This window comes from Limanda limanda, chromosome 17 (assembly GCF_963576545.1).
Source record: "Limanda limanda chromosome 17, fLimLim1.1, whole genome shotgun sequence".
Lineage (NCBI taxonomy): Eukaryota > Metazoa > Chordata > Actinopteri > Pleuronectiformes > Pleuronectidae > Limanda > Limanda limanda.
Window position 1 is genome coordinate 23,852,896 of NC_083652.1, and position 19,209 is coordinate 23,872,104.

At 41.6% G+C, this 19,209-nt stretch overlaps 2 protein-coding genes across 2 annotated transcripts; both read right to left on the reverse strand.

The window, feature by feature from the left end:
• Positions 1-61: 61 nt before the first annotated feature.
• gipc1 (GIPC PDZ domain containing family, member 1) lies at positions 62-4,502 on the reverse strand. The gene is made up of 6 exons (XM_061089479.1): positions 4,208-4,502; positions 3,393-3,578; positions 2,332-2,512; positions 854-966; positions 661-742; positions 62-567 (listed from the first exon to the last, which is right to left on the reverse strand). Exons 1-6 carry the CDS (start codon positions 4,496-4,498, stop codon positions 416-418), a joined length of 1,005 nt encoding a protein of 334 aa, XP_060945462.1. The 5' UTR covers positions 4,499-4,502; the 3' UTR covers positions 62-415.
• A 4,347-nt stretch (positions 4,503-8,849) lies between these two features.
• dnajb1a (DnaJ heat shock protein family (Hsp40) member B1a) lies at positions 8,850-16,301 on the reverse strand. The gene is made up of 3 exons (XM_061089478.1): positions 15,706-16,301; positions 10,808-11,418; positions 8,850-10,692 (listed from the first exon to the last, which is right to left on the reverse strand). The coding sequence occupies exons 1-3, from the start codon at positions 15,914-15,916 to the stop codon at positions 10,462-10,464; spliced, it is 1,053 nt and encodes a 350-aa protein (XP_060945461.1). The 5' UTR covers positions 15,917-16,301; the 3' UTR covers positions 8,850-10,461.
• Between the last annotated feature and the right edge of the window lie 2,908 nt (positions 16,302-19,209).

The window sequence follows — 19,209 nt, forward strand, 5'->3', positions numbered from 1 at the left end:
ATAAAAACATCACATTTGTGTCAAATATTAACTTTGTGTTAAGCCGTCGCCTCTCCCCCCCCCCCCCCATGTTAGAGACGTGTAGTGTACTTGTTCCACAGCCAGCAACTACAACATTGACATGCAGGTTCGTGTGATGCGGGCTCATCAACGTGCTTGTAGTTTTTGGGATAAAGCCGGAAGACATTTAAAAGCACTTGGGAAGTCCTGGCAGTCCTCTCCCTTCCTCTGGCGTCCTCCTCTTCTCTCGAGGACGAGTCTCCCAACAAGGTTGCACACGAAATTTAAAAAATAGTAGGAGTATACACTGGAATAAAAACAAAACGTGTGACGGTAGTGTTGCGTTGCTTAGTAGTGCTGCATGTTGTGGGCGTCGCGTTCACAGAGGTCGTTCTGCCTCCACTAGTCTCTGGGGTCAAACCCGTCCGACCTTAGCGTCTCCGATGGCGCCCCAAACGTCGAAAACAAATTCGTCTGGGAAGGCGAAGTCTCCCAGGGTTTGGTCTAACGCCTCGGCAAATTCATCAGGGTTCTTCTTGTCCTTTCCCAGCTCCACCATGGTCGCCGCTGCGGAGCCAGAGAGAGGTCGCACAACATTTAGTGAAACCAGCAAATGAAACACACACACACACACACACACATATATATATTCAGAGTTACCCAGCTCGCTGTCTCTGATGCCCATGTAGCTCTCCAGCAGGTCGTCCACCTTCTCAATGGCCTTTTCCTCAAATGCAGAAGGCTGGAGGGTGAAAAACACAACACACGAACTTAGGCAATTCCACAAAAAGAGATTTTCTAAAAGGGTCCAGAGACGTGTTATCAGTAGAGGAGCTGCTGTGAACACACGTACCAGTTCCTCCACGGTGGCTGGACCTTTAGACCGCAGCCGCAGGGTTCCCCGGCCGGTCCCCAGCTGCACCCCCGAGGCCGACCGGGACCCTCCGGACCGCTGGCCGATCATATCTACACAAAACAATTGAACAACAAGAGGTATTTAACAACAGGTTTAAGTTTTTAAGAACTTTTTAAGACAATAAAGAATGAGATTTAAGACCGAGAGTACAACAGATATTAAGGAATATCGGAGTCCCTGGTGTTTTTACACTTCCCCATCATTGAGGATATGTAGCAGTAGTAGAGCATAAACCTCAAAAAGCCACAAAGAGTGTTGATAGATTGAGGTAACAACACCACGTTGGTCTTGTTTGTAGTTTTATTACAGTGTGCTAATGTGTGTATCGTTGAGAAAGAACTGCAACACATGGAGACGCAAAAAAAAAGCATTTCTCAAAACACATAAGACCTAGTGCGTAATATTCTAAGCTTTTAAGACTTTTTAAAGGCTAAAATGTAGGATCCTGCAGAGACTCTATAAAACGCTTGCTTCCTTCTTTATTTTCAGAACCAAAACATCTCATACGGGTGATTTGCTTCTGCATGATCCTTTTCAAGCTGCTGCATGTTGCACCTGAGGAAAGTGGACCCACGGGGAACTTGACTGGCTAAAGGTGCAGTAACTATGAGCAGCAAAGGCACCAATTTCATTAAGTCAGGCTTTATCGCTTCATTTTTACAATATGATTTGAGATTCTAAACTTTAAGAGCTGCACTGAGAAAGAAAATGAGGACTCAGGGACCAGGGTTCATACACATTTTGACCAATGGATTTTCCATGACTTTTCAATAACTTTAAACCAAATTTCCATGACCGAACATTTTGTGAAATCTTGGTGTATACACGAAAAAGTGACAAAATGTAGTATTCAAACTAACAATGAGAATTCCAAGGCATACAGTACACCTTAAATGACACAAACCCAAGTATGCCTGCCTATATTTTGAGCGTATTTCTTCAAAAGCATATGAATTATTTAAAACTCAGCGTAAATGAACTAGGGATGGGCATTCGATTAAATTGTCTTAATCGATCGTCTATTAATTATGCCCATCCCTTAAATGAACGACATGAAAATGTGAATATAACAAATTTCCATGACTTTTCCAAATCTTTTGGGAGATTATTTTTTTCCATGACTTTTCCAGGCCTGGAAAAACACATTTTAAAATTCCATGACTTTTCCAGGTTTTCCATGACCGTACGAACCCTGAGGGACATTAAAGGACGCTGTGAGATCTGAATGTTGCTTTCATAGCCGCAAGCATGGCAGTAATATTAGCCATAAGTGGATTGTAAAATGACTGTTTCAGGGAGTGCAGATGTGTGGAGGAGCACATTGTGATGCTACACAACCACACTGACTAACAAACGTCACAATTAAAGCTGAATCCCCATCGAGTTCGTCTTTCTCCCCCCACCCCCACACATACCGAAGGCCTTGAGAGGCTCCACCAGCTTGATGGTGAAATCCTTTCCCTTGGGCAGCTCCTTCAGCATCTTGGCCACCTCGTAGTGCCGACAGCCAATCAGGCGATGGCCGTTGATGGACTCGATCATGTCGCCCACGCTGATGACCTGGATCTGGTGGATGACGCTGCCCTCACGGATTCTCTGAAAACGACAAATATCAAATAGATCATTCAAAACACTATCCGTAGGGATGGGGGGAAAAATCCATTCAGTTACAAATCGCGATTTTTGTGAATGACGATTTTAAATCGCCATGCTGCCTCCCAAATAGATTTTTTAAAAATTAAAAAAAACATATTTATTGGGATATACCGGGGGGGATATATGGGGGGGGCAACATCACCCCAGAGCATGTTGACCAGCTCTTGTTTTTGCACAAGAATCTAAACATACCCAAGCACTAGCTTTGCATCGCCTACATGCAAACAACAACAGCCTACTTTTTGTTTATTTCAAAGTTTATATTTTAAGTAAACTTTTATTCATTCTATTTAATTTACCTTTTATTTATTGTTTAAAAGTAGCCTAAGTGGCTTACATGTCTTAATCTGTCAGTTTGTGTGCAGTTGACAGGGGCTATACAATAATAGGGAACATTTTTATTTATTTTCTCTATTGGCTGCCCGGCAGTCATTAAGTTAATGTTAATATTTGAAATAAAACTGGTAAAGCTGTAAGTGAATTTGACTGTGTTGTATTTGAAGGTATGATTCAAAATGTTTCCATGGTCCAGTATTTAAAAAAAAAAAAAAATAACCAAAAGAAATCCCAGGAAATCGTAATATCGAATCGCAATACATACCGTATCACCACCTAAGTATCGTGATAGTATCGTATCGGGAGCTCCCTGCCTGTTCCCGTCCCTAGTGTCCAGCTTGTTATGTTCTCATAAATACAAAGACATTCAGTCTCATTTCATGTGGAGCAGAATTTTGTATATTTAGTTTCAGGTTGAGGTCTTTCCCCCGGGGCTACTTGGATCAAAAGGATCAATTCTCTCAGACGGGTCGATGCTCCTCACCTTGATGAAAGCGTAGCCGGCTCCATTATCAGTGATGGTCAACCCGAGAGCATCCTCCCCTTTGAACACCTCGATCTCCTTCTTCTGGCCTTTAATGTGGGCAAAGATAAAGTCCTCCAGTCCGATCTGACCTCCCAAGAGTTTATCCATGTCCACTTTGTGAGTGTTCAGTGTGCAGAACATGACCTGTGGGGGGAGAAGGGAAAAAACAAACAGATTAAAGGTTTTCCAAGCGTTGCGCGTGTTGCCAAGCAATTCCCCGCCAGACCACTAGGCGGAGTAATGTTTTTTGTCGAGGTCGGTTCTTCTTCGTGTGTGGCACGAAGAAGAGCGGTTTATTGACATCGCCACGGCGGCTCCTCAGAGCCTTTTTCTAGCGGACAAATCCTCCGGTCAGTGACGGGTTAAACTAGTGGTCATAGTTTCGGATCTCTTCTGCCAAGTGCTCTTCTATTTGGTCCATATTCGTTCTTCTAAATCTTCCGTGGTTCCCGCCGGTATTATCGGGCATGAACCGGAAATGTGACTCCGGAAATGATGTAGTTAGCAGACCAATCACAGCCTTGTGGCTACGTGATGCTTGCGGAGCTTTGCCGTCTAGTTAGAAAAATTGGGCGACGCACGTAAGGACGTAAGAAGGGATACGTAAGTACTTCCGGGACCCTGAAAACGCTGAAGCATGCGCCGAACTTAACCATGATGGAGTCCACGCTGATGTCTTGTTGAGTCCACACTCAAAGATGTAGACTTTACGAAACAGAAGAGAGAGGCTGTGACCTGAGAGTGTGAATGTTTTAGTCACCAGAACATCTCACCTCCGCAGGCGGGATCCCGAAGGCCTCACCGATCTTGGCGTAGAGCTCGCGCACGTTGCTGAAGCCCTCGATGCGCCCGGTGGGGCTGCCGTGGGCCAGCTGCGTGTGGAAGATGAGGCGGGGTCTCATGCTGCTGTGCGGCGGCGGCAGACCCTCGGAGGCGGAGCCGTCCCCCAGCCCGAGGACACCCCCGTCCAGGCCGTCCACATTGAGGCCCGCGCGGATGGGCTCCGCCTCCTCGTTCTCCACCAGGGGGGACGCCTTCTTCCTTCTTCCCAGACCCAGAGGCATAGTGGTCCTAGAGGGGGGGGGGCAGAGGGAGGGGGAGGAGGAGGAGAGGAGGAGGAGGAGGAGGAGGAGGAGGAGGAGTTATGCTCTGATCCAGGTCAACATAAACTTGTTCAGCCAAGTCAGCTGCAGGGTCTGTGGGGGGGGGGGGTCCTTCAAAATAAAGGTCCTCAAGAGCTGTAACCAGGTCCAGTGTGGATCCTCAGAGCAGCTCACATCGCTGGGTCAGTCAGGACCAGCGGGGGGGGGGGGGTCTGCAGCTGGAACACACAAACACAACATAGATATACACCACGTTCCACATTATTATGCAAATTGGATATAAGGGTCAAAAACATTGATTTTTTAGTTTTTGAATTAAACTCATGGATGGTATTGTGTCTCAGGGCCACTTGGATGATTGAAATCAATCTCAGACACCTGTGATAATTAGTTTGCCAGGTGAGCCCAATCAAAGGAAAACTACTTAAGAAGGATGTTCCACATTATTAAGCAAGCTACATGTTTCAGGCAAAATGGGGAAGAAAAAGGATCTCTGTGCTGCTGAAAAGCAGCAAATAGTGCAATTCCTTGGTCAAGGTATCACAACATTGGATATTTCCAAAAGAATTGCGCGTGATCATCGGACGGTGAAGAAATTTGTCACTGATTCACAGCACAAGCGGGTTCGTTCAGACAAAGGCAAAATAAGGAAGATTTCTGCCAAACAAATGCGTAGGGTTAGGAGGGCAGCCACTAAAATGCCATTGAATAGCAGCAAACAGGTGTTTGAAGCCGCTGGTGCCTCTGGAGTCTCGCGAACTTCAAGATGAAGGATGCTCAAGAGGTTTGCAAGTGTCCTTAAACCTGTTATTCGTTCCTCTAAACCAAGCTCACAAGCAAGAAAGGTTGCAGTGGGCTCAGGACTACATGAAGACTAACTTCCAAACTGTTTTGTTTACGGATGAGTGCCGTGCCACCCTTGATGGTCCTGATGGATGGAGTAGAGGATGGTTGGTGAATGGCCACCATGTCCCAACAAGGCTGAGACGTCAACAAGGAGGTGGCAGAGTCATGTTTTGGGCCGGAATCATGGGGAGAGAGCTGCTAGGCCCCTCCAGGGTCCCTGACGGTGTGAAAATGACCCCGGCAAAGTACGTAGAGTTTCTGACTGACCACTTTCTTCCGTGGTACAAAAAGAAGAACCGTGCCTTCCGAAGCAAAATCATATTCATGCATGACAATGCACCATGTCATGCTGCAAAGAATACCTCTGGGGCATTGGCTGCTATGGGCATAAAAGGAGAGAAACTCATGGTGTGGCCCCCATCTTCCCCTGACCTTAACCCTATTGAGAACCTTTGGAGCATCATCAAGCAAAATATCTATGTGGGTGGAAGGCAGTTCACATCCAAGCAGGTGCTCTGGGAGGCTATTATGGCATCCTGCAAAGACATTAAAGCAGAAACTATCAAAGAACTCACAAGTTCAATGGATGCAAGAATTGAGAAGGTGATATCAAAGAAGGGGTCCTATGTTGACATGTAACTTGACCTGTTAAGATGTTTTTGATTAAAACTTTTTTTGATTTCAGTAAATATGACCTCTTAATGCTGCAAATTCAAAAATGACAATTTTTAGTTCTTTACAACCTATAAAATATCTTGAAACTCAGAACTCATTTTGAGTTTTTTATTTTTGAAAAAAATACTGTTATCATTGGGAGGTTTGTTCAATAAAATTTGAATTATACTCTAACAGTTGATGACTTGAAAATTATACTGACTGGCTGTGCATTAATATTTAGGAAAATCTGAGCAAAGTGTAATTTGCATAATAATGTGGAACACAGTGTATAAACAACAAAGATATATATTTAGATGTATATATTTTGTTTTCTATTTTAAATTTTTGATATTCTGTTTCATTGTTATTCTATCTTATTCTTTTTTATTCTATTTTATACTATTTCTATTTTTATTTTATTTTTTTGGGGGTGAAATAACTGAGCATTGCTTAAAGAGAGTGTGTGACCCAAGCATTTCGTTGACAGTGACTGCTTCATGTTATCTCTCTGCATTTGACAATAAAAAGCAGTGATTACATCAAACACCCCCCCACACACACACACACACACACACCACAATGCATCACCTCAGATCACTGACACACAGCAGTTAGCTCTGTCAGCATGGCTCTACCTCCACATCTCACCATGCTAACGCTAGCTGCTAGCTGCTAGCTCCGACACACATCTTCCCCTTCTAGCAACACAAACGCACAACTCCCATGCAGCAACTGCAACACTTAGCCGCTAACAAGGAAAGCTAACCCGGCGGGTGTGGATCCCTCTGGGTGGGAACGCGTTTCCTTTACTCTTCCTGACGGTGATTAGCCAGATGAACGGTGCTGGGTGTAAACATGGAGCCGGGCCGGCGGTTCTTACCCGGGGTTCCTGCTGTTAGCTACTAGCTAGCCTCCTGCTGTTAGCTAGCCTCCTGTTAGCTTAGCCGGCTAACGGTGCTGCTGGGAGTTGTTTACAGAAATGATCCCGAGCAGGAAGAGAAGGTCCGGCGTCTTCTGCTGCTGGAGTCCGGACAGGGTGGAGAGGTGGGAGCTGTAGGTGTGTGTGTCTCTGTGTGTGTGTCTGTTTGTGTGTGTGTGTGTGTGTCTCTGTGTGTGTGTGTGTCGGTATGTGAAGTCTCCTGTCCGCCCAGCACGGATGGAACACGACGGACGCCTTCACGGTCCCTCGTAAACCCCAGCTTCCCCGTGTGACGATCGCTCTGAGATCTTTAAAGGTAAAAGTATTCAGTGTCAATCATAGATTTACATATAAAGACTAGATGTCTCGGCCGGACGTCACCACATGACGTCAGAGAGACAAACGTCAGAAATGTAGTTATGACACTGCATACATTATTACATTTTTTTAGAAAATAACATAATTATTCATAAGTATGCAGTGTCATATCTACATCTCTGACGTTTATAACAAACCAGACCGTTTCAAAATCGGTTGAAAATTTAGCAAGTTATGGTTATTTACCACTACCAACACAATGTTATGGGTGAGCGAGCTGCCCCGTAGCAAGATGGCCGCCAGGTGGTGACGTTTCTCCGTCGAACGAGACATCTAGTCTTTATATATATCTATGGTGTCAAGTACCAACAAAAACAGTTACGCTACTTTAAAAAAAAATGCTCCATTACAATTGAAATCCCAGAAGTCAGACACGTTACTTACTTTAAAGGTTCAGTGTGTAGAGTTTAGTGACATCTAGTGGTGAAGTTGCATGTTGCAGCTGAACACCCGTCACCTCAACCTCTCATTCCAAACATGACAGAGGACCTGTGGAAGACTTCAGTTGTCATAGAAACTGGAAAGGTGTACTGTCTGTTCAGTTTGGACAATTGGACCCTCTGCAGATGTAAATATAAAGTATTTCGATATAAAGGGTAAAGAAAACAAAAAAACACACAATTTAGATGATTACACACTAGTGAGAACGTCACTAGGATTATTTTTATATTAATCTTTTGCATATAGATCCCACTAACCTAAATTGTATACGCTGAACCTTTAGCAAAAGCACTTTTTTTAAATACTTCTTTCAACATTTAAAGATAAATATATGGAATAAAACATTTAAATGTCTCTTTAAAAAGAAGCGGAGTAGAGACATGCAGTTGACAGGAAAATACTCAAGTTAACTAAAAGTATCTCAAATCTGTAATTTTTTTTTTAAGTTACAATTCATTTCTGTAAACCTAAATTCAAATGGTGTTTATTACACTTTGTTGATATCCATGAGTATACACTACCCTCTGATGGCCACATGACGTAACTACACCAGACTATTATAAAGGTTATATTTTAAAGATTTTAGCCAGAAGGGATAATTGTTGACAATTACTGATATGAATTGACAATATAGCTTAACTCAAAAAACTCAGAAACTATTTTTATATAAATGCATTTTCAAAACTGTACAGGACCTTGTAAAAAATATAAAGATTACCTTTAGTTATTTCTGTGTCATGACGTTAGGTGTAGCCACTTGTTTTAAACTTTCAAAATAAAAATAACCACCAGATTTTTTAAACGCAGTTACTGTGCAGCGTGTTGGTGTGTAATATATAATAGCAGGATATCTCATTTATATGCTATTTCTTGAGCACTATTATTATGAAATAGCAAAGAAATATACGATTTCAGAGATATTATTGCATTTGCTACAGTGCTGAGTGGTTTAACATTCATAATTTACAATGTAATGATCATGTCAGCCTCCCAGGCTTTCTTTTGTACTCTGACCCATAAAAGAAATATGTATTGCATAAGGGTTGTAAAAATACAGTGACATCTGAGAGAAAGGGTTTCAGGGAGAAATGCTTTAATCATTGTAAAACATCCTCATTAATCAAAACAAACAGGCCCTAATAATCAAGGACATATGTCACTTTCTTTAATCTGGAAAATCAAATAATCACAGCATAGGAAAAACCTTTCGAAAAAATTACATCCTAAATCCCACTCTGAAGAATTACATAAACAAGAGGTAAAACAAATATAATACATAAACACTTTCCCGTAAAAAGGAAAACTATGTGCAAGGGAAAATTTTTAATTTTTTAAACAAAAAAAAGTTAAACATTACAGAGATTACACATCTCTACTTCAATCATGTTAAACCACATGTTTGTGTCCGTTAGAAACGTGAACCTGCAGCAGGAGCAGGTTGAGGAAAGAAACGACCGCGGCTTCTTCTCACAGTGGAAACGTCAACACTGAAACACTTAGTGTGCAAACACCTGGTTTACAAACCTCCACAGTAAGAGCTGTGTAGAACTTAAAATATTTCCAGATACTGTGCATGTTATAGTGCACAGTCTGATAAAATAAATAATAAGACATGTTATAATAAAGAATAATGTAGGCTTTAAAAAAAATTATATATATATATATATTCTGCAGGCCTTTAAATCAGGGGTTTAAACACATTTGCATCGCAATTAAGCATCAGTCTTATATCTTATCTCATAAAAAAGAAAAGACAAAGAGCTCAGTGGCTTTAGATGAAATGATTCATCAAACAGAGAAGAGACAAATGAGGAGGAAGGGAAATATCACACAGACGTTGCTCATCTATAAAAGGTACGATGAAGGAGTTTAGCTTTAAGATTTTAATCATTTGTCAGCTACACATGACGGGACACACACATGCTCAACATTTAAGACCTCACACATACATATTTGCAAACCAACAGGGATGATTATTTGGCACAATGATTCCAAGGTTACACAGTGAAGAGTGCAGTCCTGCTGAAGCAAGGTCTTGTTAAAGGAAACATTTTGAAAGATGGGCTGTCTTCAACACATTGGATTTGATAGGTTAACTCTGATATCTCCTGATAGAGGACACCGATCTGATAGCAGTTCAGTCTTTCCTACATTTAAAATGTGTTTAATGCTACCTGAATGTGAAATTCAAAAATCATTGGCAGCTGAAACTAATCACATCCTGTCGGTTAATGTAGTTAAAGCTACATTCAAGCATACGTCAGTTCACCTGAGGTATTGTTAATCAGCTGGGTGCTACTTGAAAGCATTTCCCAAAAAAGTGCTCAACTGAAACCACATCCTCAAACTCTAAATAAAATGTTCAATCAATACAAGTCAGTGAACTGTTAAGTCCCTCCCCTTCTTGCAGCCATACCATTTACACACACACACACACACACACTTGCTACGGGTTACTTTTCTAACTTAATCCTGACACTGAAGCAGGCCGCTGCTTAACACTGTTACTCAACCTGGAGTCTTGAGACACTCGTTACACTCACTGGATACTGGCTCAGAATGTGGGTTTGGTGTTCACGTGGTAACATTACACATCTGGAACCAGATCTGCCCTGTGCCTCTGCCTATCCGGCTCAAGGATGGACAGAGAGAGTGTCAGAGTCGTTACACTTCATTAGTTAAGTCACGGCGGGAGGATCTGTTTGAGAGCGTCCCGCGTGCTTTGTCCCAGTTTGTCAGGGAATTTAACGGTGAAGTCCAAGATCATGTCGCCCCTTTTCTCGGGGCACTTGGACAGGGGCAGCCCTTCTCCAGCGACACGCTTCTTCATTCCCGGTTTGACAACGTCTCTGGAAGACACAGTGATGGTCCGGCCGTCCAGCGTCGGTGCGTTGACCGTGCAGCCGCACAACGCCTGCAGAGAGAAAGAGAGAGAGTAGGAAGCATCAGCATCTTAAGTCAACATGTGGTTACTAGAACAGGTGAAAGGAAAACTGCATGTCTGATTCTTTAGTTCTGATCTCACTTACTTCTCTGAGTGATATCTTTGCAGGGTAAATGATATCGGAGCCCTCTCGTCTGAACACCGGGTGTGGTTTGTCTTTGACCACGAACACCACGTCTGCAGGGATGTTGGTGGGCGTTTCATCTCCCTCCCTGGGAAAGGTGATTTTTGTCCCGTCCTTCCAGCCACGTTTGATGTCCACTGTTAGAATCTTGTCCTCGCTGCGCATGGTGCAGCCGTCCGGGTTCAGCGTCTTCCGGGAGATCTTCATCTTCTTGGAGCAGCCTGAGAAAACCTCCTCGAGGCTCACCTTCAGCTCGTGCACCACGGGCGGGTCCTTCTTCTTCTCATGCGGTCTGCGGGACCCTCCTGTATGGGGTTTGAAAGGCCTGGGAAACCCACCCATGCCTCCCATGCCTCCCATGCCTCCCACACCTCCCATGCCTCCAGCTCCAAACCCTGGGAAGGAGTCGTTGCCGTCCCGGTCATCCTCCCCATTCTGTGAGAACAAATGGTCAAACGGGCTGCGGCCTCCAAAGAACTCTGTGAACATTGCGTGAGGGTCTCCGTGGAAGGAGTAGTGGTAGCTCTGATCGCTGTGTCCTCGACCTCCACCACCGGCCGAACCCTTGAGTCCTGAAAGGAGAAAAAACATGGAGCCACATCAGAGATGTGAGCTTTAACTGGTCAGGAACTATTTTTGTCTCATATGAACAAAAGGTAATTGCAAGGATAAACCCTTCACTTCCTGTGTCTGTCACCGCTGGACCACGCTCACTAATCATTCGGTCCACCCGATCGAGTTAGACCCCATAGTGAAAACTTTATCTAAATCGAATTTAGTTTTAAAAACTAGGCTTTCCTCCTTTTGGCAGTAGGTGGTGCTATCGCTACCACTATACTAGACTCATAGATCTGTTCAGGTCAATAACATTCTTTTCTCTCTTCAGATGATATAAATCTTTCACCATTGCAACTAAGACTTTCAAGGATTCAAACATCACTGACACATTAAAGCAAACTGACAACAAATAATTATTGGCTTAATGAATCCTTTGAAGTGTTCTTTTTACAGCTGATTTGATCTGTATATTGTAAAGCAGCCAAGAGCAGTTCATCAAAGTTTAAAACATGTCACTTCCTTTCGCCAGCAGGTGGCACTGTAATTATGAGTCAATATTGATATGGGTCTGATCAGGGCGGGACTGTGAATGTGTGAATGAGGTTTGAGGCTGACAGAACAATGCACAGGAGTTATATTAAATCCCTTTTTTTGGTGAATCATCAAAATGTCACGCCACGCCACGGTCACACCGTGTGATGAGATCATATAGAGGTTGTTTATATCTCCATCTTGTTGAGATGACATTCACAGAAGTTGAAGTTGATCTAATGAAAGCCAAAGGACAAGTTCATCAGACTAATTTGTTTGTCATGAAAAGACAAATGTCCCTATCGATTTTTGTACATGTCGGCCAATCATAGTGCTGGGGCTTCAGCCAGGGGGCGCTAGTCAGTTATTTTGTCACGCCCATTCCTTAAAACCATATAAATATCTTCAGGGGGGGGCTGTTGTTACACAAATGTATTGAAGGAGACTGAAGCATGAACACTGAAGTTACAGCAATTTTGTGTTTAACGGCGAATTTATGAACTTTGACACCACGCCACTAATATGGCGTTTGACGAAAAGTCCCAGTAATCTTATGCCATTATTAATGTCCTGAGACACTTTTGACACAGTTTGACATGGTTGCAGTCAGTGATGAGGAGGAATACTTCCAAGTGTAAGATGTTCCAAAAACAAGATATTTCCTGTTGCCACCAGGGGGCACTGTGATTTTAATTAACAATTTCTGTGTAGATGTCATCAGGCCGGGACTTTTGTCTTACATGTCTAGTTTGGACTCGATTGCACCTTGTATGTCTGAGACACAGAACATCCTGTTTTGATGGCGTGTAATCAAACTTTTATGCCATGCACAACTCGAAATTCGAGGTAGTTATTTCTCCATCTTGTTGTGATGACACTCATGTCCATATGAAGTTGATCTGATGAAAACCCAGGGACAAGTACGTCAAAGAAAACATTTAGAAAACAGCCAAAATGGCCACATAATCCAAAATGGCGGGCTTCCTGTTGTGTTTTTCCCATTGCACCTCTAGACTTTTTTTTCTAGTCAGGATACACCTGGGCTACGATGTTTGTGAAGATCGGTGAAAGCTAACTGAGAGGCTTTTCCTTAGATGGCGCTGTTGAGCCATTTTGCCACGCCCATTTCAAATTACTCCAGAATACAATTACTTTTTGGAGTTTTGAATTTCCTGCAAACTTTGGTAAGAATTTGAGCGTCTAGGCCCGAAAGGGAAATACGAATCCTTCCATATACAATATAGTGGTGGGGGAAAAATCGATTCTGTTCAGTATGGTGATATTTTGCGCCCGCGATTATATCGATACTGTAGCACAAAGTATTGCAATATTTAAAAAAATAAATAAAATAAAATCAGCCCCTGGCTGGCAAAGCATGACGAAGAGAGTTTCAGAGTTTAAAAGATACCTAGTGTGTCTGCTGAAAGGATGTTCTCCACTGCAGGAGATATAGTAACGTTCCAGAGGAACTTTAACATCTGAGCATGTTGACCAACTCCTTTTTCTGAACAAAAATGCCAATATTCCCAAATGAATTTAACATTTTGGGTCATGACCTTGCAGCCAACTGGACTGGACTCTAGTAGTACACATTTTTTTGTTTTTCTCAATTTGATTGAAGCTCTAGGTTACTCTTATTTATATGATTATTCTCAGGTTTATGTTACTCTATTATGTCTGCTTTATGTTACTGTATTGTATTTAAATAATTGTAAGTTATGTGCTGGGAGCTCAGTGTTCATGTGTGAGGTCTCCTATTCAGAAAATAATTACAAAGGTCCTGTGTCCTGAATGTTCAAGGACAAAGTTTTTGCACTTCAGTTAATGTGTAGAAGACAATGTTGTTCACAGAATTAAATGTGACATTTGAAGTGAGGTGAGCAGTCTTATCTTCCTCATTTTTTGTAATGCCTTTGAATAATATGGGGGACATGAATCGCAATATATCGCAGAATCGCAATACTATTGAATCGTCACATTTTTGCCAATTCCCACCCTCTACAATAGGGCCTCCCACCGTAGGTGCTCTGGCCCTAAATGGTGTCTCCATTTAAACATTTATTTTATATTTGTTACATGTCCTGCTCAATTTCAAATTCAAAACAGCTCTATTCAAAAACTCTTGTTTCCCCAGGTCACTACTGACACACTTCCAAGACCAGAAGGTGACAGAAGTAAACATACAATTTAGTTTATCGCTTTGAAACAATGTCTTCACCCCAGCCATAAACAGCCTGCTGCCGTCGGTGCCGCAGCATCCGGGCCGGCAGCACCAGGCTCAGAGACAGTTTCATCCCCCCCGCCATAAGACTTTTAAACTCCTCTGAACTGCAATAACTCCACCAAACCAGCACCCTGGCATATCTGCATATTTGCACCAGCACCGTAACAAGCATATTTGAATATTTGCACTACTGCACAAATTGAACATTCATCTGTAAAGATATATATATTTAGATGTATATATTTTATATTTTAAATTTGTGATATTCTATTTCATTGTCATTCTATTTTATTCTTTTTTTATACTATTTCTACTTCTATTTTATTTTTTTGGGTTGAAATTACTGAGCATTGCTTAAAGAGAGTGTGTGACCCAAGCACTTCATTGACAGTGACTACTTCATGTTATCTCTGTTCATTTGACAATAAAAATCTTGAATCTTGAATCATCATGTGGAAAGTAACCCCCCCCCCACCCGAGACACAAATCTGAATATATTAAAACTGGTTACACAGGAGGAATCATTCCAGAGACGGACAGGAAAGAACTCGCTGTTTCCAGCAAATTCTACAGCTATTGTTCACACGCACACAAACACACACACACACACACACACACACACACACACACACACGCACACACGCACAGACTGATGACAGACACATCGATGAGACATGTTTGCATCAGTGCTGGGGCAAAAAACGATATCACAATAATAATTAAAATGTGATCTCATCAGTGGATATCGATAATTATCACTATAAAAGGCAAATTAATATATTTTTGTGAATCTTAAAGACAGTTTTTAGCTCCTTGCTGGAGGTTCACATTTCTAACGGACACAAACATGTGGTTTAACACGATTGAAGTAGAGATGTGTAATCTCTGTAATGTTTAACTTTTTGTTGTTTAAAAAATATATATTTTTTCCCCTTGCACATAGTTTTCCTTTTTCACGGGAAAATGCTTATGTATTATATTTGTTTTAACCTCCTGTTTATGTCATTCTTCAGAGTGGGATTTAGGATGTAATTTTTTTCGAAAGGTTTTTCCTATGCTGTGATTATTGGATTTTCCAGATTAAAGGAAGTGACATATGTCCTTGATTATTAGGGCCTGTTTGTTTGGATTAATGAGGATGTTTTACAATGATTAAAGCATTTCTCCCTACAATCAATAAAGTTTTCATCCCTTAGCCATCAAATCTTAATTTTGTCGGTATTGATATTACTCCAGGTATTGTTTTCAACATCCCAGTAATTAATAACATTCCTTTTTTATAGTATTTGTGATATGCTTTTGTCCCACTGTGTGCATTCCATCAAATTGTTCTTTCATTTCTCTCTCAGATGTCACTGTATTTTTACGAAACCCTTATGTTGATGAAAGTTGAATCGCTGATGATCAACCACCAGCCTTCATGTGAGCACCAGCCGGACCGAACCGGACCGGACCGAGCACGACCCGGGTCCGCAGAGACGTCAGCACCACCCCGGGCACATGGTGATGCTGACGATGATGATGACCACCAGAGGAGCAGCGTTACCTTTCTCTCCATGCTTATCGTAGATGTCCTTCTTCTTGGCGTCGCTGAGGACATCGTAGGCCTCCGCGATCTCCTTGAAGCGGTCCTCGGCCCCGGCGGACTTGTTCTTGTCCGGGTGGTACCGCAGGGCCTGCTTCCGGTACGCCTTCTTGATCTCCTCCTCGGTCGCACCTCGGGCGATCCCCAGCACCGAGTAGTAGTCGGCCACCATCCCGGAGTCAGGTCCTCCTCAGACGAGCATCCTCATCCCGGGGGGGGGGTTAGCGTCTGCTCCGTGGCAGCGGCTCATCCAGCGGGGCCGGGCCGGGCGGTGGGGACCGGGGGGACGGGGGGACAGGCTCCGCCGCAGTAGCCGGGCTAGCTAACGGGCGAAGGGTGGTCGCTCCTCCCGGCTGGTCGCGCTCTCACAGCCGGTCACTTCTTCTGTTAAACTCCCGAACCGGAACCAGGCGAGGACCGGTCACTGGGTTTAAAACCACGAAACACCGGGAGAATCAACGGGAGAATCACCGGGAGAATCACCGGGAGAGTCCGACCGTGGGAGTCGGGTCACTGGAACCCGGAGAGGAAACTTCTGGAAGGAGCTGCAGCTGTGTGTCATCAGCACCGGGACGAGAGGAGTCCCCGCCGCGCACTTCCGGTTCCGTCGGAGCCACGCTGACACCGAGGATCTGACGGATGACGCGTCAATGGAATAAATGGATTAAACACATTCTGAATTAAAGTGCATTGTTTTGTTTGTCGGTAATCAGACACTCCTTATAAAATCAAACAATGCAGAAAAGGCTGAATATTTAAAAAAAACGTATAATGAATACGACAAAGAAATGTCAACAACACTGACATTAAAGCAAACGGACAACAAATAATTATTTGCTTTATGATGCTTTGTTATGTTATATAAAGCCTGGGTGGAGTTAAAAGGTAAGTCACAAACAAGAGGTATTCTTTCAGCTAAACCCTTTTTTGAAACAGTCTGGTTTGTTATAAACGTCAGAGATGTAGATATGACACTGTATACTTATGAATAATTGTGTTATTTTCTAAAAAAAATTAATAATTTATTCAGTGTCATAACTACATCTCTGACGTTTATAACAAACCAGACCGTTTCAAAATCAGTTGAAAATTTAGTAAGTTATGGTAATTTACCACTACCAACACAATGTTATGGGTGAGCGAGCTGCCCCCTAGCAAGATGGCCGCCATGTGGTGACGTCCGGCTCCGTTGGCCGGCAACGCAGAAGAGACATCTAGCCTTTATATATGTCTATACTTTGACCCATGTGTCAAGAGTGACCCAGCTCAGTTTTATATTCTTTATATTTGCAGTGAATTAATTTCCTTATTCAGTATTTCAGGTATTCCCCGTTTAATCCTTATTCAACTTTTTCCTTTGATACTTTTTGAATAAAAATCAATATTGTATCACTACCCTTCTAATGCACAACACGGGTAAAACATTAACCTTATTCATCTACTGTTATTTCATGTATGAGTGTTTCTTTTCTGTATCTTTGAAATAAATGAATTTTATCATTTAATATTCTAAGTATACATTAAATATCTTGTTTTTGATTACCACAAATCCTTATTTTCCTTCCTTACTTTATAAGCAAACATACATTTTGTATTTCTACATCACTTTTACCCACATGGGTCAAAAAATGACCGAAACAGTATGTATTAACTACGAAACACTTACCATTCATTTAGATTTACCATTTAGATTTAGATTCAGATTTAACATTTAGATTTAAATTTAACATTAAGATTTAAATTTAACATTTAGATTTAGATTTAACATTTAGATTTAACATTTCACATTTAAGTGAAACATTTAACATTTGGATTTAAATATTTAAAATGTCTCTAAGCATGAGTGTTTCTTTTCTATATCTTTGAAATAAATGAATTTTATCATTTAATATTCTAAGTATTCGTTAAATATCTTGTTTTTGATTACCACAAATCCTTATTTTCCTTCCTTACTTTATAAGCAAACATACATTTTGTATTTCTACATCACTTTTACCCACATGGGTCAAAAATGACCGAAACAGTATGTATTAACTACGAAACACTTACCATTCATTTCACAGAGCTGCTTTTGCACATTTGATACATGTTATCTTATTTTACAATCCATTACTAGTGAGAAATAGAAATATGTACAATTCTATCTAGCTGTTAGCTAGTTAGCTTCTTTTGCTAGTTAACAGATCAACAAAATAAAGCTAGAAATATAACAGTGTATACTTAATAGACTGATTGATATGAAGAATAAGCTGGGACTGTGATCATAGATGAAGATTTTGGTGCTTATTGGACAATGCACAGTGGACAAATCAGTAGAAAGGGTTATGACCCGGAGTTAATATTGACATATTGAGATGTTCATGCGTGCCTTAATAAAATTTAAAGCTGCAATATACTGAACAAGCTGAATATTTATGTTTGAATGGTTGAAATCAATTAAAGTAAGCAGCAGTTGGTGTCAGTCGAGGCACAAAAATCTAAGATAAAGCTGAATATTTCAAAAAGTTGAGAGAAGATACACACGAAATCAACAATAAGAACATTTTGATGTTTGAATGGTGGAAATAGGTTAAAGTAGACAGAGGTCATGGCGAAGTTAAGCCCAAAAATCTGAAGTAGGAAGAGCTGAAGTGACAGCAACAATGTCCTGAATGAGCCGAATGTGTGAAACTTTCCGGAAACATTCCATGGGAAGTTTAGCTCAGGAATTTTGGGAATTTTGAAAAAAAATAAAATAAATACGCAAATTAAACGCTGAGCAATAAAAACATCATTCAAAACTCTATTTTAAAGATGTATGGAACGTTGAGTTTCAAGCCTCCACTGGTCATTCTTCCATCACATGCACAGATAACTCCCAGCATGCTTCACTCTACAGCAGGGCTATTGAGGCCTGCTGTAGAGTGCAGGACTAGTCAGGTAAGTTTCCATGATATTACTGGGAAAATATATTAGCATGCTGATTGAGGATTGTTCATCTGTTCATCTAGACTATTTCCATTCATTTATCCATCAATTGTAAAATATGTTTACAGACGATTCCAATTGTTTGGCTAACTATTTATATCTCTGGCATTGCATTAGTGTTTTTTTACAAACTTTTTTCTCATCTTATTCTACAGAACAATGCCACGTGCACTCTCTCATGTGTGGAGACATTTCACCCCATCCAATGTAGAAGGAAAGGCTGTGTACATTTGCAAATACTGTGCAAAGACCTATGTTAAGAATGACACAACGATGCAGAAGCATATAGTCAAGTGCCCAAAGTTTCCTCAGGGCTCAAATCAGCCTATGACACAACAAAATGTTTATATTTATGTCTGTATATGACAAGGTAAATACAGTTAGTATAAATTACCCACAACATTTCCAGTTTAATTCCCGGTAATTCCCGTATATTTCCGTTAATTCCCATGGAAAGTTTCCAACTTTGAATATTCCCGGAATTTTGCAACCCTAATT